The sequence below is a fragment of the Xiphophorus hellerii genome, chromosome 11 (assembly GCF_003331165.1).
Source record: "Xiphophorus hellerii strain 12219 chromosome 11, Xiphophorus_hellerii-4.1, whole genome shotgun sequence".
NCBI lineage: Eukaryota > Metazoa > Chordata > Actinopteri > Cyprinodontiformes > Poeciliidae > Xiphophorus > Xiphophorus hellerii.
In genome coordinates, this window is record NC_045682.1 from 18,871,553 (window position 1) to 18,893,592 (window position 22,040).

The window sequence follows — 22,040 nt, forward strand, 5'->3', positions numbered from 1 at the left end:
TTTGGTTATGCTTAATAAGTAAATCCTTAATCAAAACTACAAAAAACAAAATCAGCATTTCCATTGGGACCTAAATTATGATGATAATCAGTCAACATCTGTTATTTATTTCTTGGAGACTAAAACCAGCCAACACTGCCTCTATACCAGTGGTGCCCAAAGTCTGTCCTCAAGGGTTAATGTACAGAATGCTACATCCTGCATGTTTTAGTTCTCTCTCTGGTGGTAGTAACAACCTTTTCACCATGTCAATGTTCTTCATAGGCCTTCTAATGAGCCATAATTGGATCCAGGTGTGATAAACCAGGAAGAGAATTAAAACACGCAGGATGCTGGCCCTCGAGGTCTGACTTTGGGCACCACTGCTCTATACATCTTGAACCCTTTTTCATTTAATCATGATATAAATGTAAAACTCAATGTGTGCTGTAGGTACTGTCTTTCCATGTATAGCCAGTGAGTTGAACAAAGCTGACAACTGAGATGTTAAAAGGTTGAGATATTGCTTTATAGAGAAACCCCAATCTAAACACTGACGTTTAAGGTTGCAATGTGACAAAATATAAAACGTTCAAGACGTACGAATGCTTTTATAAGGAGCTGTAACTAGAAGAACACAAAATCATATAAGCAGGATACAAGGCACTGACTTTATTTATGAGCAAAGGGGAGAAATGATGTTTTATATATGTAAGTCAGCCTGAGAATAACTGTAGAAGGCCACTGGTTTAAAACACAATTATAAGACACACAATATACATATAAAATTAAGTCACCATTGCTACAGTGATTGACAGCTCTACATGTGTCACAGAAATTAATGTACAGTATGCTACATGTACTGTACTTATGCAATATGTAATATATGTATACGGTAAAACTTTAAGCGTACATCACATTTAGTATTAGTTCTGAGTGAGTTGGAAGTTTAACTGAAAATATGATTTACTTTTATTCACTACAAGCAGTCTTAGAAGTGAGCATCAAATCCAAATTCAGGCTTTCAGTTGAGTTTTGTCCGCTATGGAAAGCTGGTTTTGTCATTAATCGTGTTACCTGCTGTTCAATAAACGCTGTCAAAGGCGCCACCTGGAGTTTATTAAGCAACAATACACAAATATATATAATCAGAAGGAAAATATAAAGAAAAAATCAGGGCTTATTAAGGGCACAAAGGGGCTAAATCATTTGTCTAAATAGTTATGTATGTAGTCAATATAATACTGCAATAAATACATTAAATGCCTAAAAAAATGTATGTGTATGAACAAATATGTCAATAATTTATCAAATACAAAAATGATTAAATCTGCATATCACTGATTAAAACTCAAATTTATAATGTGTCCAAATCATATCCAATTACTTCAGGTATTTGCTTCATGTCAACCATTTATGAAATATTTTTTTCTCACTATGTGTCATCAAATATAACGCACTACAAAACTGGATTACGAAATAATTTGAAAAAAAAAAACTGTTAACTTCTAATGTCTAAAGAACACATTTTTTAATGATTTTCACATATAATTATTCACGTATTTTACAAAAATAATTAAGTAATTCCACCTGTTTAAAGTATGTATAATTTGTTATTTTAAGTTATTACAAATACTGTAGTATACCCTTTCAATGACTTCTATTGAATTGTGGACTCTGACCCTTTGCACAAAAGTCTTGAGTCCTAGCCATCTAGCTAGTTAGCTATCTAGCTAGCTATCTAGACAGTGAGATATCTAGCTAGTTAGCTAGACAGATAGCTGGATATGGGTTTTGTTAAACAGTTTAAAAAGGGGTGATATACTTTTTGAACTCCAGGTGGCACTAATTAAAGCTTGTATACATAAATTTTGTAGTAGCGTAAAATACACATGATAAAGGTGGGTCTTAACTGCACTTTTTAGACACCAGGTGCCACCAGAAATCACGCAAATGACTTTTGAAGCGGCTTTCCATATTTCCGTCCCTTCACTAAACAGGATGTTCTTTTGAGGGTATTCTTCATTGGTCCGTAAGCTGTGCTCACTACTGCCGCATTATGGGCTGTAAGGAGTGGTCCATAGCAGGAGCAGGATCCCCCTGGGTCACTGCGAGTGCAGCCTGCTCCGGTAGGAGGCTTGGGTCAGTCAGGATGGCTGTGGTTGTACTCAAGAGACGGAGTGAACTCAGAACCACTGGGAGAACAAGCAAGAACAGGAGAAACAAGATTTAAAATGCCGACTTACAGCTTGGCTGACCACATAGAGGGAGATACTAACAAACGGAGTGTAACTGTAGAAGCCTCTGATGGGATTTGTGCTGGACTCACTGGGTCTAAGAGCAGGCAAGGCACAGTGCTGGTCCAACCAGGAGAGAGTAGATCGACACAGGTCTTCCACGCTGGCAGTGGAAACCATCCCATTGTAGGACTCGAACAGAGGCTCAATGATGATACTGAACTGACACTGAGCTAAGAAAGGACACGTTTCAGTACCAGGATTCAATATTGTCAATAAATCCCACCATATTTAAGCACCTGACCATATGTCAAACATTTCTCAGTGTCTAATGACCTACACATCTGGCATGTTGCGCCTGAAGACAACCATTTCAACCAATTCACACTAATTTAACCAACAAGTCAATAATTTGTAGAATAAAGCAGATTAAAAGCAGTTATTAACATCTTAAATCACAGTGTATGGAATAAGATGTACAAAGGTACATCATATTAACTCTAATAGTTTTACCAGTAAACAAGATCACACTGTTATTGTTTATAATTTGTAAATAAATGTTCAAATCAAGAAGAATTTGTTGTTTTGTACTTTAGAAATACAGAAGTAGTAAACCTGATAACGGTGCTATATGCTTTGTCATATTATTAATTTTCTATAATGAGGCAATTTTTTTTATGCTAGTCAGCGTATCATGCAGCAAAGCCACAAAGGGAGCAGGGCTGTTTTACAGCAGACCCATGCCAAGCTAAAATATGCAGGATGTGATTTAGCATAGCGCTGCAGAATGATTGGAATTTGTTTCAGGGACTTATTTATTTTAACATTTTATTTCTGAATTTCTCAGAAGAAGCAGACAACAAAGAGGTAGCGTTTAAACTTCATCGACTTGTTAGATTCAAAGCCAATCAACAACCAGCATCATGTCGGTTGAAAGACCGCCACGTTTCTTGGCTGGTTTAGTTTCACAGATCTTAATGTTAAATGCCAGAGGGGGAAAAAAAATAAATCAAAAAGTGACCTTGACCATTCTCCGAACTCCCGCAGAGGCAAACTCAGATGTGAACCTGCTCGTTTTTGTTTCTCAAGCTATAGATGTTTCATAAATCATCTTACTGCACAGGTGCCTCTGGCAGCAAAGTTTGAAATTCAGAATTTTTTAGCTTCCGTCTTTGATGTTATCTTTGTGGTATGTTTTATTAAATGTATTGAGTTGAGAGGATCCTGAGTTCATTAATATTTCACACTTGGTTTCAGTATAATTTTTTTCAAAGAGTGCCACTGATTTTTACAGGAAAAATGGTGAATTAAATAAAAAGCAATAATTTTCAAACAACGCACAACGGTGTTTAATGTCTGTTTGTTGACTCCCTGACTAAAGAGTGAACTTCTTCTGACCTCAAATTGCAACGTTAAATTTTAATCAGAACAAATGAAAGGTGTAGAAGCTCAACTGATATTTCACAGACAATTTTCTTTTCTACATTGGAAGCAGTGTCTTTTCTAAATGGCATAAAGTCTGTTTATACGTATTTGGAGAAAAAGGCTTGGAACCACATCATCATTTGATATTCTTAAAGTGTCTGCGGCCTGATGTCGGTACTGTCACTCTGCTCTCAGTGGCTTGCCAAGATTGATAACTTTCTTTATTTCAAAAGCTCAAAATAAAAATAACAGTGCCTTTATTTAACTTTAAAACCAAGCAATTGTAAAATGTTTGACTCATACAGGCCACATAAAACTAACTTTGATAACAGTTATGTACATATATGTTATTTTATCAGTCAAATCTAGCCAGTTTTTATTTATTTAGTGCCAAATTATTTAAATATTAATCAATTTTTAGAAGTACTTGTCGAATGAAGAAAAAGCGCTAATTTTATACATTCTGACACAACCGACACTTTGAGGACATTTCTGATCTTGACGTGGCCAACACCACTGATCTATGGCATAAAATCTCAATAAAACACTCTCAGGTGTGTGGTGACAAAATACAAATTACTTCAAAATATAAATTCACTTTTGTGAGGCGCCGCGGCGCTTCGCATTTAGTTCCCGAGTTTAAAAAACTCAATTCATCCATAAGGATACGATCCAGAACTTCCAGTTCTGCAGAGTCTGAGCCTGGACGTACTCTCTGAACTTTTGCCTCATGTAGTCAAAGCGCTGCCGTGTGATGGGGACACCTGTGGCTGGGAGCTGCTGCTGGCAAGCACTGCGCACAACACACACATGCACACCCCGTGAGTCAACAGAGCAGAGTAACCCATCTTCATGATAGCAGGGTAAGAAGAATGAGCAACATTGAGGGGATAAGTCACAGTCTTGAATAAGCATGTCTAATGCTGGCTGATTAGGAAATGAGGAAACACACAATCAGAGGCTGATGGTGAGTAAATGTCTCACTTGATGGCAGAGTTCAGGTGCTGGATCTCCTCTCGGAGTCTCTGAACCTCCTCATGCAGCTGAGCTCTCTCCTGCTGCATCTTACTGATGTACTCGGCAGTCTTCTGCAGCGTCGTGGCTTTGCTGATCTGTGCCAGCACGCAGACAGATTACAACCCGCGACGCAACGCCGCGTAATTATTCACGATGTCATTAGCGCTTCTATTACACTGGGAGATGTACTTCATCAGGTCGCTCCGGTGCTCTTCACCGTTCGACGGCTTCATTGGTAAATGCAGTTGCATCATTTATTCAGCGTACCTTTATGCTGGGCTGGGAGCTGAGCGTCGTCACCAGGTTATGTAAAGTGTCGAATCCCAGTTTGATGTTGAAACGTCTCTTTTGCTCGGCAGAGATGTGAGTTATCCTCCTGGTCTCTGCTTGCTGCAGACAGCACAGAAATGTAGATCAAATTTCAAATCTCATTTTCCCAAAACCTTCCTACATGTGCAGCAAAGAAAAAAGATTATCAAGTTCTTAATTAGGAAATGTTCACAGATAGAAAGAAACATCTAATTTAACATGTAAACATTACAAAATGTCCCACCTTATTAGACTCCAGCTTTCCTTGTCCTGAGAAGCCGGACTGTGGGGAGCCGGGATTGGAGGCTTTGTCTAGAGGGTTTGGTGGAGAGATTTGACCTGGATGAGCACTGAACCGAACTAAAAAAAATAATAACATTGATCTTTAAATTGAGCTTCAACACATAAATAATATTCTGAATTCAACTCTTAATTATTGAAAAAATTTATCAGATTAATTGTGATTAATCAATTATTGAAGTAATTGTCAACTTCAATAGTAAGGGAAAAATCCCTGCAGACTCTGAGATATGCTATTTTCTAAAAGAACAAAATCCTCAGGGCGGTAATTAGAAATATATAGAATTTGCATTTGAGATGAAAAACATTCTTTATCTGTAGATATGTGTTTTTACCCAGAATTCCTCAAATGGCATAGTTTTAGCTTCACCTGGTTCAATTTCTTTAAAAAAAATTCCTATTAGGCCACTTTTGTTGAGTAAATTAAAAAATAATCAACAGATTAGCTTTACACTGTATTGATGCTAAGTCGAGCAGAAACCCTGAGATTTTCACATGTTGACGTTAGAAGAATGGTTTTTTTCTCTGCAAGAAAATGTTTATTTTCTTAATTAAAAATTATTTGCATCTTTTATGTAGTTTTAAAATAGTACACAATAAGCGTAAGTGGTTCAATGATCTGCAAAATGTGCCCGTTTTTAATCTGATTATTCTGTTAATCATGACTAAAATAATCATATGCAGCCTTATTAGAATCAAACTAATGTGATTTGTTGATATATTGCTAGCTTTTTTTCTCTCCACATTTTCTTGAGTTAAATGTTAACATTTAATCATTTATTTGAAAATTCAGCTTCAATGTCCTTGGAAAGGTGAGATATGTGAGGAGCAGGAGCAGTACCTGTCAGGCTGCTCCTGTCTGTGGCATAGAGAGGAACAGGTGACAGCTTCTCCGTCTTGGGAACGAGCAGGGCTGCGGTGCTGTTGGTGGACCCGAGGGTAAGAAGAGCGGACACCGCTGAGCCTCTCGAGGTGCTGACGCGCGGCCCGCTGTGTCCCAGCGGAGGCGTCATCACTGTAGGCCAACCGGCTTCAGGCTGCAGTGTCGAGGAAACGCCGCCAACTTGAGCGGCCCGGCTTGTCTGCTGAACAACACATGTTTTCTGATGAGGAAGAGAACACCAGAGCAAATCCATTTGATTATGTCTAAACTAGAAAGTTTTTTGGGTTTTTTTACATCACATTTCTATTGATGCCACATTAAGGGCCAAAGTACTACAGAACAAATCTGCTGACTAGAGTATTAAAGTGCCTTTTGAGACACTTTAATACTTCAGACAGCAAACAGTAATGACAGGAAGTGCTATCAAATACAGAAAACATAAGCACACAAAATGTGCTGATGAATTTTTGGTGACAAAACACTGTTTCAGCCAACTATAAGTTATAATCAGCATGGGTGCCTGTATTTGAAATATGTGTTTTAAACAATTCCTGTTACGTCTATTTATCTCTGTGCTAAACAAGAAATACAGATACACTTATTTAAGGCTTACCACAAAGCTCTTAGATTTTGACCTCTGACCTTTCGTTGTCATCAGAGAGGTACTATTAAACCCAAGCGTTGGTTTTCCTATAAGAACAGAGAAAATTATGCATTGTGCGCTTCACGATTATCAGACATAAAGCAGTTGTTTGAATTAGCTCACTGTCATGTGTGCTGGAGGAAAGCAGCTTAGCCAGGCAGCTGGTGGGGATGGGGGCAGTGGATTGGGGGTTGGAGGGCAAATCGGGGGACCCAGCTGTCCGCAGTCCTCCTGTCTTTTGCTTGTGTTTCCCCCTGACCCCTGAAACAACCAACTGCTCCGGGACAGACAGGCAGTGGGTCGCTGTGACAGGAGCCAGCGCTGCGTGGACCGGGTCCGACGCGGCAGCCGGGTAACTGAGAGAGTGGCAGTGGGTCTGGGAGTACGGGTCCACTGCCGGAGCGTAGGTATGAGCCTGGTACACGGAGCCCTGAGCTCCCATGGTGGAGGCTGTGTGAGTGATAACGGTAGAGGTCACGCTCGCCGTTGTGTAGAACCCGAACTTGTGACACGGCAGTGGGTGCAGGAAAGGAACGCTTGCAGAGACAGGTTGCTCTGCGTTACTGGTGTATGCCGTAGACGCAGATGCATCGTGGTACGACTGATGTCCGTATGACATGGCTCCGGAGGCCATGCTGGACGTATGGTACTCGCCACAGTCCTGGCTCGCCCTGGTCTGCTCTGAGCGAGGGCTGGATGTAGAGGACTGGGGTAGACTGTCAGAAGACAGATTAGGCTACAGGGGGAAAAAAAACAAAGATTCAACGTTAACGTTTGTTTTTAATAAAACTCTTCCGAAAGTGCTGTAACCAGCAGAACCACCTGAGCCAGCTGGGTGTCGATAAGAAGCTGAGGGGCTGTCACAACAGGAGATGGAACAGGAGCATAAGCCGTGCTGGGTGGACCGTCAAAGTAGCTACAGTCGACATACCCACTCTGGTCAGTGGGCTGACCTCGGTAGTTCAGAAAGATATCTGGGACCACATTAACAGTGTTTATTAGACAGACATACTTTCCATATTACAAATTACTTTTATCTGGGAAACATTGAGGTAGGAATGTGACGTTTTATAATGTAATGTTTCCCTTTTGTGCTGAAACAATAAAAATTGTGTTTAAAAAAAAACATTTTTTTCCAATTTGCCAGAACGCTCAGAAAGTGGAAAGGTGCCCTCTGGAGGACACACTGAGTATGACAGCATTACTGAAAAGTAATGGTCTGACACTTTCTCCAGTCATTGGTTGCTGAAGCATGCACAAAAAGCTGTGAATATGAAATATCTACACTCTATGTTCATGTTTATTTTTTATGATGAACAAAATGAGACCCTGATAATGTATTCTGTATGACTCATAAGAAAGAAAGACATAAGCAAATCTTTTGAAACGAAAAACAGAAAAAACCTGTAACGACCTGGCTTCATAAGAATGAGAAACCTGAAACAATACTTTGTCAAAGTGTTTTTGATTAAATTTACCATTCAGTCTTCTTTGGTAGGAGGTTAGCAGAATATTTGCCTTCAAAATATTTTGACAAAAATATATTTTGTCAAAATTTGACCACAACTCTGAGGACATTAAACATTTTTCTTGATTTTTAATGAAGAATCTTGATTATTATTATTATTATTATTATTAATAAAATTACATTAATTTTAAAAAATTAATTAAATTTTTTCTGGTTAAAAGATTAATTCATCTTTTCTGGTTAAAAAAAAATCTCTACATTTTCACCTGTAGAGAGTGTTGGGTCAAAACCAACAGGTATTTAATACGCATCGGTTTATTTAAGATTTCCTGGTTTCGTCCATCTTGACAACACGTCTAGCTAATCTGAAGAGAAGTAACTGAAGACCATAATGGCGCTACCGCCATATTTCAGTCTTGTTTCTTTGGTAATGTGCTGTGCTTTTTGGATATGCGCCCAAAAGTTGAAGTATCGCTCTATCCTCCCACAAGAATTTAGGAGATTTTAGACATACTAGAAACAAAATACTTGTTTTTCAACTCTACTTCATCCAGACATCTCATGGCATATTTGAGACCTTTGGGAAAGCACATTGTAGCATCCTTTGAGTCTAGTAAGTGATTTATAAACATCTCAAAGAATTTGAGATCTGCCATTCTTACTTTACAGTTGTGTCTAAATTGTTTTAATAATTAACGGACATAAAATTAACTTTTTTTGTTCATTAAAAAACACAATAAATTTTTTTTTTCATGCTTTGGTACGAAAGAGATGTGTCAGTCATTCTGGAACCGCAGCATGCAAAGCGGCTTCATTTGTTTGCTGTATTGATTGCTTTCTATTTTCAGGCTATTGTCAGAAATAGTAACCGGATATGGGTCACTCTGTCTTTGAAAGTATTCACGCAGGTTTAATAAATGGTTGATCAAGTCTGGTCTTCAGTAAAATTCACTGGATGCTTGTGGTCTAGCTTACTACAAAACTATGATGGTAGCAGAAGGTGTGTCAGAATAAGGAACAACACTTTATGCTGAAACATTTTAAATGTTAAAAATGGTTTTATTTTGTCAGGGAAATGTCTTTAAAAATGTAAAAATAATAATAATAATTTTAAATAAAGCTTTGTGGCCACCGTCCAGATTGGTACCATTCTTGAACAGCAGTGGGAGGCCACACAAAATCCCCCCAGGTGCTGAAAATGGCCTGTGGACCTGCACTTTGGACGCCTACGGTCTAAATTTGTCAAACTGATAAGATCCTTACCTAACCAGCTTCAAGAAAAACAACAATAGGTAATAATTAAACACTAAGACATCGCATGTTGCAGTTGCACGGAGGTTTGCTGCTCCTCCTGACAAAGAAATGAATCGTCACATAAACAGATGAATAAGAAGGGAGTACCTGGGATGTCCATGAAATCATCCATACTGGGCTGCAGCGGCGTCAGGCCTGGCTGGATCATGTCAGCATTGCTTGTGTAAGCTAAAGTGAGAAAGCATTCAAAATTAAATAATTCATTAAAAGGCATATTCCTTATTTTCACATGATCAATTGTTCAATTGTTAAACTCATCACCGCGACAAACAACTTTAAACAGAAATGATTAAATCAGTCTGTAAGATAATTTAATCTATTAGTAAATAAATAACAACATATTGATCGTTACTACAGCACATTTTCTCCCTTTAACCAATCCCAGACTGGATTAAAACACATTAAAATGTTAACTTTGATGGTTTTGTAAAATAAATTCTAAACAGAGAACAGAACCTGCCTTCTTTATCAACTTATCTAGACCTTTTAAAGGAGCAGTACCCTGATAGACTTAGACTTCTATGAGGATATTTTGTGACACTATTGTGATAACAATCATGATGAAAAAATATATAAATATATATATATTTATTTATTTGTAGGAAACTGTATGACTGTGACTGCATGACACAGCATTCATAGCACCTCAAACACAAATATTGTTCTTGAAAAACATTTGAAATGGGCTTCTTCAAACATGGCTTAAAAGAAACTTGACTTCAGAATTTAACACCCTAAAATTGGGGCTCTGTCTCTTAAAGAAACTCCTGCCCTTTCTGACACTCCGCCTTCAGCACGTCATCACATCAACATTCCTCTTATCAAGCGTTAACAAACATTCGTCAGAGCAGTGGACTGAGAAGTAGCTCCTATAATGAGCTCCAGAGATTTGTGTTTGCTAAGTGCTGCTGCTGCTAGTTTGAAGGAGCTGAGTGGGGGAGGTGAAGGGGAAGGGTGATCTTTTATGCAGAAGTTCGGCTGGGAACCTGCAGCTTCAGGAAGGCAGCACTTGGTTCCCCCCAAGCGTTTTACAAATGCGAATGGTTGCCACGGGAGATTAAAGGATTTCTCAAACACGCAAGACAGAATCAAAGCTACACTCCATTTATGTGCAAAGATAACATGACGAAAAGCTCAGAAAAGTTGATTTTACATAATACTGCTCCTTTAAGTTCCTGACTAGATGCTCCTACCCCAACAGAAGAATCTTCTCCGTTTCAATGATATCCGATTTATTGCCAAGAAGAATCATTAAAACAAAAAAATAACCCACATATTTTGTCTGTTTTGATGCTGCTTTGTCATGAAAAATAAAAGAGAAGATTACCGCTGTCAGTCAGATGGTGCTGGAGGTGGTGCGTGTCTCCACAAACTTTGCCTGACCCTTTCTGTGATCTTGACTTTTTTGTGAAGCATTAGAGAGGTAATAACTCCAATAACCCGCAGCCCCACCCTCCGCTTTTATTAAGGTATTTAAAATAACCTCGTGCCGGCTAACAGCACATCTCTGTAAAGCAGTCAACTGTATGGCTCTATCCAAAGAGACAGTCGGACATATTAATCTAATATTAGCTTGTTATGCTCAGTTTTACATTCTGAAAAGATGGAATGGATAAAAAAGGATTGTTAGACTGCACACGATGCACATATAGTTGCAAATTAACAACTTCATGGAATTCAACAAAAGCCAGTTAGATCATGTTACATGAACATTTCTGTTTTAGACTTGAATCATCATGCATAAGCCTGTCAAAATAATCAATAAACCAATTAATAGCACGATAAATTAAAACAAACTCAATAATTTCCATTGGCATGATTTATTGTTTATCTCTTTTTTCTCTCTTTCTACCAAAAACTGGATGATGAAAGTCTTCAGTTGGTGCTGTCGTCTCAACTAGCCCTTTTTTTTTTAGGGACAAATTTGTTTACAAATACTTCAAAATTAATTTTATTTGTAGTTTTGTTTATTTATTTTGGATATTTAAAATGTCTTCCAGTTCCAGTGTTAAATGTTCATTAGAATTTAAAGTTTATTAATCTTTAAGAATGTGTTCTTGCATTATGATTTTGCCATTATTACTTAAAAATTGTCTCAAAACAATATTATCGTTTATCGCAATAACTTCTGGAACAATTTATCATCCTGCAAAATTTGTTATCGCGACAGGCCTAATTGTGCATGACACACAATCACACAATACCATGAGGACCTCTAAAACTTCATCCCTAAACACTTTGTTAAAAAGTCCTTCAGTTTTACACAAATTCCCAGCGAAACATTTCGAAACTCTCCAGATGTGGACAACTAACTCACTGTTGTGTCTGTCGCTGGTCCAGGGACAGGGTTTCTGGGTCATGGTGAACAGAGTGTCGGAGATGTCGGACAGAAGGCAGTCCAGGTCAAACATGTGGGCCTCTACGGGGGCGACTTCAGGTTGCGGGTAGGAATGACTGGACCATCTGTCCAGCTTGGCCTGGCAGGTCTGCCCCTTCAGCACAGCAGCAGAAAGACGGAGAAACATTATCAGAAGAACCGACACAAACGAGCGGAGGCCAGAGTGATGCGATGATGGCATGTGACTCACATGCTGCCATGAAAATTGAACTAGGGGTATGCAATATGGATGTAGAATGTTATCACGATATTTTGTGGTGCTATTGTGGTAGCGCTGAAAACTTTGGTAGAAAACTATTTAATACTTCTTTTTTATGTAACTGTATGACTGTGACTGCATGGAGCACTCCTAATTCCACAAACACAAATATTGTCCTTGAAAAATATTCCTGTTTACAATAAGCTTCTACTCTGTGGGTAGAGTAGTCGTCTTGTGATCGGAAGGTTGTAGGTTCGATTCCAGCTTCCTCCTGCCACACGTCGATGTGCCTCTGAGCAAGGCACTAAACCCCAAACTGCCTATCAATCTGCGTATCGGTGTATAAATGTGGGAGCATTTGTGAGTGTGAATGGGTGAATGTGACTCGAGTGTAAAGCGATTTAAGTGGTCAAAAAGATAGAAAAGGCCTGATATGAGTTCAGTTCATCTATAAAGTGTGATTTCTTTCACTAACTCGCACACAGTAACCACATTTAGTCATATTTATTGATGCAGTGTCAGTTCTTTTTAATATACCAACAATGACTGAAATCTATCATGACAATAATAAATCAAAGTTCCTAAAATCATAAGACATTTTATGCAATAAATTATAAATGATACGATAAATGCCCACCCCTAAACTATAAGATTACAAAATTACTTCATCTCATAATAACAAAAAGCTAAAACTCAACATATTTGAATACATGCATAACAAAAAATATTGACAATTGAATATCCTTTTACAAATAAAACTACACTTGCTGGTTTATAGAAACCAGTCGGTTAGAAACCCTTTATATTAGAGAGCCTCTGTATTCTGGAAAGCAAATAAAACTTACAGAAAATGCAGCTGATGACTCGGTCCGTTCCCTCTGCACACAGCGCTTTATTTCACCCTGACTGTCTTTGTCATCTTCACCCACCAACCCCAGATCCAGAGCCGGTCTTATAGGGAAGCCCAGATTGAGCCGGAAGCTCCTTTGATTACGTTTGAGACATCCCCTCTGAGAAGATTGGTGAGTTTTGCATGCACATGCATGTGTTTGTGTGCGTGTGTGTTTCTGAAGCCCATTATGAAAAAAAAATAAATCACATTGTCGAAAAACACAAGGCCCCCAACAGGTTATCATTATGTGGTTTCATTTTGACGTCTCAACATTTCAAAACCAGCGACAGGCTTTTGTCCCTGACCTAATTCTGAGAGCTGCACACACGTGCATGCAAACAGGAAGACCCGAGGCCCCGGTCAGTCAAACTGCGCCTGGTTAAATAGGGGTAATACACACACACACGCGCGTGCATACATAGGAACCTCAAAATTTCCTACTTCTGATAGCAGGTATTGACATGTTTTGGGTTCCCTGCATCTGAGTGCTACCTCACAATAAAGACGACGTCCAAAAAATAATGAAACGGAGAAAGAAAGAACAAAGACGAAGAAAAAGAAAAGTCTAATTTAAATTTGCCACAATTATCTCCACAACAGACGCACTTTAATTTTAAATTAAAACATTATGCAAGAATTCATCTTCCATCTCTATTTAATTCAGTGTAACTGGATTCATAGATTGAACTTATCAAATTTTCAACATGATGTTGATCTATCAATTAACATCATTTTGAAGATTTTGCAAAAAGAAGCCTCTGGTTTGATCTGAAGTCACTTCAAGTGATTAATTTTAGATGCGGCCCGTGAGGAGGAAGCACTGGAGCCAAATTTCAAGTCATGAAACCACAACATGTGGAATTTGCTTTAAAAAAAAAAGAAAGAAAGAAGAAGAAAAAGGAAACTGGGGTTGACATCATGACCATTCTAGAAGCTTTATTTTAAAGCTTTTGATCTCAAATCACTTAAGTTTTATTTTGGATAATAGGTTAACCTTGAAAAATTATTCATTTTTATTTATAAAACCTCAAATCAATATATGAATTTCATCTTTTCTTGCGTCCTTTTCTGAGCTGGTGGTCATCTTGAGCAACAGTCTGACTGAACGGCCTACCCTCCTCCACATTATGATACAACATATTTTACCTTTTTTTTAAATGTAGATGTGTCTATTCCTTAAGTAAATAATCAAAAGGAACCATTTTTGACAATTAGGCCATGAAAATCTTAAACTTTACAAAAATAACCCTGTGTACAGGAGGAAACAGAGGTGGTTCTTGAGCACCTCCCTCTGGAGGTTTCCCACAGGGAGGAGACCCAGAACTCACTGGAGGGACGACATCCCCTAAAATGAGCTGGAAGATATCGCTGGGGGAGACGGATGTCAGAGGTCGTCTCCTGAACCTGCGGCCCCCACGATCCGACCTCGGATAAGTGGAACACAATGGATGAATACATTTTTTTATTTCTGTCGAATAATATCAAGCTACAGCTCTCAGGGTCTTAAATCGTGAAAGCTGGTTCGGAAAATGAAGCTTGAGCACTTTGGGAACACGCAACATAAGTGGAGCTACAGTTGAGCCAACGTGTGCTGTACCTTATGACAGCGCAAGTCATAACATGGGCTTTTTCTTAACAACATTAAAAAATATATTTTAAAAGTTGTTTTGATGTTGTTAAAAAAAAACATTTTAACGGATGGAGTAAGGCTTTCACTTGAAATTATGTAGACTCCAGTTTGACGTAATGTGCATACATGTATCTTTACAAAGTGCTTATTTTTCCATTGACATTATTATTTCTTTTGGTTTTTAGAACCTTAATTTGAAATGCATTTAGAAATACAGACAACCAAAAAGAAGAATATTAAATCTTCTACAACTGCAGTACATTTTTCCAGACATGGAGCAACACACCGCCCTCTGAAAACTTCTGAATTGGTCAGAAGTTTGTGGCTGTGTTTTGCTGGGACAGCAATGTTGATATTTCACTATAACTATTCCGCTTCCATTATCCGTTTTGTGTATCCACAGGCGACATGAATACATAGCGTCTCTCCGTTGTGGTGAGAACATATGTACATGTTTTTTGATTCTTTGCTAAATTACTACAAAGACCGTCAAATTCCTAAAAAAATTTTTTATGGAAATTGCATCGCTGGCTGTCTGCAGAAAGGAGTGACACTCTGTCCGTAACAAAAAACAAAAATAAAACTGGGGATGCAGGGAGGGTGTAATCCCATCTAAGCATGGATTACTATTTAAAATGTAAAAAATGTGACATTTTATTGTCTCCATTTATCATTCTACCTCCTCAGACTGGAGTAGATCATGAGGATTCTTCGCACACCAATAGATTAAAGCAGAAAGCATCATGAACAATTGTTTTGACTCGAAAATCAATTTTGAATCGAATGGTTGGTTTTTAAAATCGGATTCAAATCCTGAGATAATAAAAGATTTCCACCCCTAGAATATAAACTATTAGCTTTTCGGGGGGGGGAGGGGGGTTCTGCCTTTTTCCAAACATTATAAACATGTTAATGAAATACAATTCTAGATTTGCTCACGATTCTCAAAACTAATGGGAGTGGTGATCTTTTTTTTTCTTTTCTTTTTGCACTTGCCTTTGCTAAATAGTTAAAACTGCCAGATTACAAGATATTTGTTGGATTCTGAAACACAACCTCTACTCCATAAAACTGGAAATAAAGAAAAATCTTAGCTCAATAGATTTTGGCCAAATTAAAACAGAGATCTAGTAAGATGAAAGACTGCAAAACTCTATTTGATTAAACAAAAATAGCTGTTTGGTTCCGGTTGTGTGTTTTTCCAGCCTCTGGATGTAACTTGTGGAAGGCCAGATAACACATGGCAGCGATCTTTGACCAGCTGCTGATATGTTCCCTTTTAAGTGCCGTGATCGCATGGATGCTAGGACACAGACTCATTACCGGAGCGTTCTTAATTTTTAACTCAGGTAAACGAAGCCTCTCAGCGCCGGAGGGAAGCTCAGTTTATCCGCCGCCGCTTCATTCAGAGGACTGAGCCGTCATTCACGAGGTTCCCTCCTGCTTCTTCGCCGAATTTACATCTGCACTTTGGGTTTCTGCATCCTATGGCGTCACGAACAAACTCACAGCACCTCTGCTGCTTAAGTCTGACAAAAGCCCTGCTGCAAGTAGGTCACATTAAAAAGAAAAAAAAAAGACACTACATTTTGAGGCAATTTCACTTGAATGAAGATTAAAACCTCCCTAAAAACGGACGAGAGGTGTTAAGAGTTCCTGGTAATCACTGTGTCAATTACCTATAAATGTCAGGCTCTGACGCACGGCTCAAGTGTTTTTATTTTGGTTTTTTTGCCCCTGCGGATCCTTTTTTTTTAGTTTCTATCTAGTTAACAGAGGGAGACTCGTTCCTCGTGTTCTTATAATGCATTCAGGTGTGAATAATAACGAAGCAGGTCACCGGCCCACACAAAGTGGACCAGGTCAGGCAGCCGGCTTCAGCCTCGAATGGTCAAAAAAAAAAAAAATAAAATCGATATCCCTCTACCTTGATGCACTTCCAAGACAAACAGAAAGATACTCAGGAGCAAGAATAGACGATGACTTGTCAGATCAGATCACATACCTCCTGCAGCATTGACAGGATGTCATCCTTCTTCTTCTGAAGCTGCAAAACAGAAACAGAGAAGCCTTACAGTCTGATTTACAATAAGTGAGTCTGACAGTCAACAAAGAACAAAAAATTTAACCTTTTCAGTTCTTTAATGGCAGTGAAAGCAGACACATTTTTCTGCAGAGCAAATAATATGGAGAAAAATACTTAAATAGCCTGGTAGCTGTTTCAAATTTTGCTTTCATTTTTTTCATTCAGAATTAAGAAATCTGAAAATAAAAATTGAGAAATGCTACAAAAAAAAAATAATACAGCATTCCAGGAAAACAACCTCATTCTAACTCAGGAGCACGGAGATGGAAGTGCCATGGTGTGGGGATGTTTTGCTGCAAAAGGACCTGATTGGTCTGTTGGTGATTGGTGATGTGTTTACTCTATTACATACTGATAACTGAGTATAATTTAGGACAAACAAACAAAAAAAATCTCTACAACTCACAGATTTCTAAGCCAAACAAATGGAAACACGTGGAGCCGACTCACACTCACCCTTTTCTTGTAATAAATCCTCCACTTGTGGTACTCCTTAATCACCACTTCAATCCTCCTCTTCCAGTAGCTGCCCTCCAAAATGATTGCCTGTCGTTCCAACACCGGCGAAAGCCAAGGTTTAACAGAGAAGGAAAGCTAAAAGGAAAGCTAACCACGACTCAAGACGCATTTGAATCGCTCACCTCAGGCTTTCGGTGAGCTTCTGTCTCGGAGCCTTCCAGCGGCGTGACGAACCCACACACTGGGTTCTTCCTCTTCTCCACATCTGAGGGTCAAAGATACAGACTTTTCATTAAAGCTACATTTTTCTATTAAAAATGGTTTCCTTTATTGGGCTCATGTAATATTCTAATTTTAAATGTCATGTGTCACTGCAAAACAGACACAATTTTGCCAACTTTATTATTACACTTGAAATAAGACAAAACTAACTAACTACAAATAACTTTTCAGCAAGATTTAAGAGCTTGTTTTAAGTCAATAATTCCTTATTAGTGATTTTAAAAAGTACTAGTCCAACTGTCAGATTATGCTACTTATAATATGGGAAAATTTTCTTGTTATAAGTGGAATAATCTGCCAGTGGAACCAGAACTTTTTCAATTACTATTAATGAGTTATTGACTTAAAACAAGCTCTGATATCTTGCAGGGAAGCTACTTGTAAATAGGTTCTGTCTTATTTTAAAGTGGACAAAGATATTAGCACTAGAAATCAGACCAAATAAGATTTTGTTTTGTTGCAGTTTTGTTACTGTAAGTGGAAAATTATCGTAATTAACAGAAATAAAGGCTTTCAAACATCCGTCTGTGTGTAATTAATCTATATAATGTTTCCCTTAGTGATTAAGTTCCTAAGATTAGCGGGATTTTCAACAATAGTCCAATTTATTGAATGCGTCTGCAGATAAATATCTGAAACCTTTCTATTAACATGTAAAATGTGAATGATGTTTGTTAATTTAGCATCAGATATGTTTGATCTCTCTTTGTGTTTTTGTTGGCCATCTGGAAGAAGCGTTGTATTTTTCACGAACAACATCCCCTGTCAACGGTTCCATCCATATTTCTTAAGCTAAAGCTGCGCATGGATAACTCTACCATGTTCTCAGAATGTTTCCAGTGCGCCGTTTATTCCTTCGTTACATGTGCAGACCGAGGAGCTACTATTACTCCAAGAGGCAAGAGATTCCGGTCCGACCTGCAGGCGGCGGGACGACCTGAAGGCAGAATCCTCTATAAACCACACCTCAACTTTCAGCTGGCAGCGCCTGGCGGTCACAGCAAAGCCAAGAAACAAAAAACTCTCCCGCTAAACTCACAATCAGTCAATAATTTCAAGATTTGCTTAAAGGTTATAGATTGCCACCGTGTCAAAAAAATCCATAAATTTAATCTTTATATCCATCTTACTTTTTAAAAAAAAAATCTAATTCCACCGGTCTGAGAAAGATCTAAAAAGAGCTATCCGTTATTTTTAACATATTAGGCTAAGTGATAGAGCTGAGGTATGTCAGTCCCTGTTGCTCTGTGACATGTTTGCAGCATTGATGAAGTGATGTCCAGCAGAAATTTAAAGGCAACACCTTTTATGCAACACCTCATGCATTTTTCAGAACACAAAAGCAACATTCCACACACATTCCAAGGACATTGAGGGTTCTGAGTACAGGTCCGTCTGCAGTCCTGACCTGTCCCCACCGGTGAAAATAAGGATGATTTAGAAACATTGTTAAGACTCTGCGAGGTTGCACGTGTTCCTGAAAAAGAAAATGCTTTTTCAAGTATTATGAAAAGAAGAGGCAACATTTTAAAAGGTAGATAAAAGTGTTAGTTTTTTTCTGTGGTATTTGATATATTCCTGGAATCCAGTAAAGAGCATTGGAACAGTTTTCATGCCAATAACTAAAGATTTTTCACCGTTTGTTTTTGTCAAAATTTGGTGAAATTTAAGAGGATTTTATGACAGACAGCGGCCTTGTCATAATTCAGATGAGACGCTGCAGTGTGTTCTTAAACTATTGATACACTGATTCACTTTTTTCACTTCCGATACCGATACCAACATCTGAGATTTAGTATCGGCTGATACCAATCCGATACTTCTTTTTTTTTTAAACACAGACATAAATGAACAGAATTAAACATTTATTTGATAAACCTGCACCAGTGCAGCACATTTAAATACACCAGTAGCTGGTCAAACATGTTAAAACAAATTTAATTTGTTGAGTCAATACAAATAGTAGCATAACAGCCAATGTAAAATAAATAATGACGAAAGTGAAGCTGACAAATACAATCGGTTAACTATCTTGGTCAAACATGTAAAAATAAACTGCAGCAAAGTTTTCAAATGGTTCAGAAAGTTCAATTAAGAATTCTAAATATTATGTAAAATAAATAAAGCATGACGTCGCTCAGAGCACAAACTATAGAATTAGAATCGGGTACACTGTCACAATACTCGATCTGGAATTTATTTTTTTTTACAATATCGGGACCGATATAGATATTAATATTGGATCAGTGTATCTCCATCTTAAACAGACTGCTTGTGTTGGAAATGTGGCAAATTTCCAATGTGACTGAATTAAATGGGCCAAAATTCCTCCACGGTAAAACGAAAAAGCAAAAGCGGTATGAATAAAATTGAAAACGGGAAATCGCTTTTCACAGCTATCTGTTAAATGGTGACTCTGCTTTTATTTTCCTAATCTCACACTTTATAATGGGCAGCAGGTGAAGAGAGGACTTGCAGACTCACACTGAATGAACCATGCTCTCCATATTGCGTTGTTCAGACGGATCTTATCCCTCCAAAGCAAGCGCAGACCCTTGAACGACTTCCATTTGGGAGAGACTATTTTCCCGCTGTGGTGGAGCAAAAAAAAACACAACAAAAACAAAGAAAGTGAAATATGAGTTACATCTTAAAGAAGAAGAATGCTGAAAAACAAATTGTTGCCTGACTGTCTCGCCCCTGCGGGAAACCTGTCCTGAATTTGACTAATAGCACCCGATTGACTGCTTTCTCGGTACTCAGACAGGATGTTTGCCTTTCTTTTTTTTCCCTCTAAGATCCCTCTGCCTGCAGAGAGCTGAGAAGAGGGCTGCTAATGTGAGGTGCACCAGGTGTTGCTAGGAAGCCCAGCGAATCATTATCAACATGCTTTTAGTGGGTTAAAATGTCTGCGAGATATTTTCTGAAAACTAATTTATTCTGCTTTGTATGCAGGAGAGTGGATAGACTAAACATATTACACATTACAGTTGATTTTCTGTAATATTTAAACTTTTCGAGTAAATCTATATTTGGAGTTTAGCATTTTCTGCAAAAGATGAGCTGAATTTCTTATATTAGTGACTGGAATATGTTGCTGCATCATTAAACAAGCAGTTGTGAGCCTTAAATTAAAGAAAAGAAATAAAAGGCAGTGGGCCTTCATTGCATGACCTTTTCCCCTTTGCCTCAGTTTCTCTGTAATCTTTCCATTCCTGCCAACTGGATTCAAAGTCCAGTTTACAGTGAAGACTTTCCAGGCTGTTGTGTAAGAGACACATCTACAAGCCTCAGTTATCAGTTTTAAAGGAGAAATCTGTTGGAAAACATACTTTTATGCAGACTTTCTTCACTGCAGGCTGCTTGAGGCGCTTTAATACATTTGTAATAAAGCTTGGAGCAATTTTTAGTCTGCAGAATGCTTTCTTTATTTCATTGGAAGAGCTGAATTTAAAACTGAGAATGCGTGTTAATAAAGCGGGTGGCTCAGGTTATGTCAGGTTCAGCACTAAACTGCACAAAAATCACTTTTCTATGGTCAATAATCTGTGAGCTCAGGTTCGTTGTTGACCCGGTCCCATGACCAGGCTGCAGAACTCACCTGTAAGCCAGAGACATGCACTCGAACAGCCGGGTGAGAGTGGGGTCGATGCTCAGGCTCCCGGAGTGGTACCGGTAGGTCTGGCACCACGTCCTGTTCACCGTGTCGAAGTCGTACCGCTGCGAGCCGCCGCTCTTCCTGCGGCTCGCCGCCGAGTCGCTGTGCGGCGACGACACCATGAAGTGTCCGCTGTGGATCACCTGGGTGCGGGCGAAAGAGCCGGGCGTGGGTCCGACTCCCGCCGGACGAGCAGGACCCCCCTCCGGTTCCGAGTCCGACTCAGAGGAGTCCTGCAGTTGGCTCCGCGCGGCCGAACACACGCTGCCGTTTCTCGCCATGGCATGCAGCGGCTCTGCGGGTTTCCTCGCTCCCCCTCCAGCCCGCGCTGGATGATTCTACCTGAAGAGGGTGGACTCCTTCCAGCAGCGGCGACCGCACACCTCTGCGTTCTGGGTGGGAGCACGGCAGTGTCAGAGCAGACTGTCGGCGTGTCAACTTCCTGATCCGTAAAGACTTCACGCGAAAACAACTCGGAGGATCTTTAAGAGGGAAAGGGTTCAAAATGCCGCGGCATTAATTATTAGTCATGGTCAAAACAGTGTCTCAAATTCGGACAGTGCTATGCAGTCTATTTTTGGCAGAACTGGAAAAAAAAAATCTAATCGTCTATAGAACTATTGTACTATTTGACGATACTTAAATCGTCCAGTAGTACATAGAACATATTCTGACTTACCGGAAGAAATTTCGATAGGAATGGGCGATATGGACTTAGAATTTAATCACGATATTTTGTGATATTTTGATAAAGGTAAAAGAAACTATTACTCATTTTTAGATACTTGTATGGCTGTAAATGCATGGCACCTTAAACACAAATATTGCTCTTGAAAAATGTTGCCATTTGAAATCGGCTTC

General features: G+C 38.8%; 1 protein-coding gene across 7 annotated transcripts; it reads right to left on the reverse strand.

The window, feature by feature from the left end:
• Positions 1-489: 489 nt before the first annotated feature.
• Positions 490-21,620, reverse strand: mlxipl (MLX interacting protein like). Of its 7 annotated transcripts, none has more exons than XM_032577285.1 (17): positions 21,123-21,618; positions 20,006-20,112; positions 17,422-17,504; positions 17,237-17,326; positions 16,700-16,741; positions 11,893-12,067; positions 9,663-9,743; positions 7,616-7,767; positions 6,917-7,529; positions 6,764-6,840; positions 6,109-6,370; positions 5,212-5,279; positions 4,926-5,048; positions 4,626-4,753; positions 4,311-4,434; positions 2,309-2,438; positions 490-2,174 (listed from the first exon to the last, which is right to left on the reverse strand). In XM_032577285.1, exons 1-17 carry the CDS (start codon positions 21,458-21,460, stop codon positions 2,026-2,028), a joined length of 2,742 nt encoding a protein of 913 aa, XP_032433176.1. In that variant the 5' UTR covers positions 21,461-21,618; the 3' UTR covers positions 490-2,025. The 7 variants fall into 7 exon arrangements, with proteins under 7 accessions (XP_032433176.1, XP_032433173.1, XP_032433175.1 ...); XM_032577282.1 differs by having other exon boundaries at positions 5,212-5,327; XM_032577284.1 differs by having other exon boundaries at positions 5,212-5,327; positions 6,109-6,349; positions 21,123-21,617.
• Between the last annotated feature and the right edge of the window lie 420 nt (positions 21,621-22,040).

Excerpts from the sequence above, each read along its gene's own strand:
- mlxipl (XM_032577282.1), bottom strand. The coding sequence starts at position 21,460 with ATGGCGAGAAACGGCAGCGTGTGTTCGGCCGCGCGGAGCCAACTGCAG. Across the intron at positions 17,327-17,421 it reads AAGCTCACCGAAAGCCTGAG|GCAATCATTTTGGAGGGCAG; the intron begins GTGAGCGATTCA and ends TTGGAACGACAG. Across the intron at positions 4,754-4,925 it reads GCTCCCAGCCCAGCATAAAG|ATCAGCAAAGCCACGACGCT; the intron begins GTACGCTGAATA and ends GTGCTGGCACAG.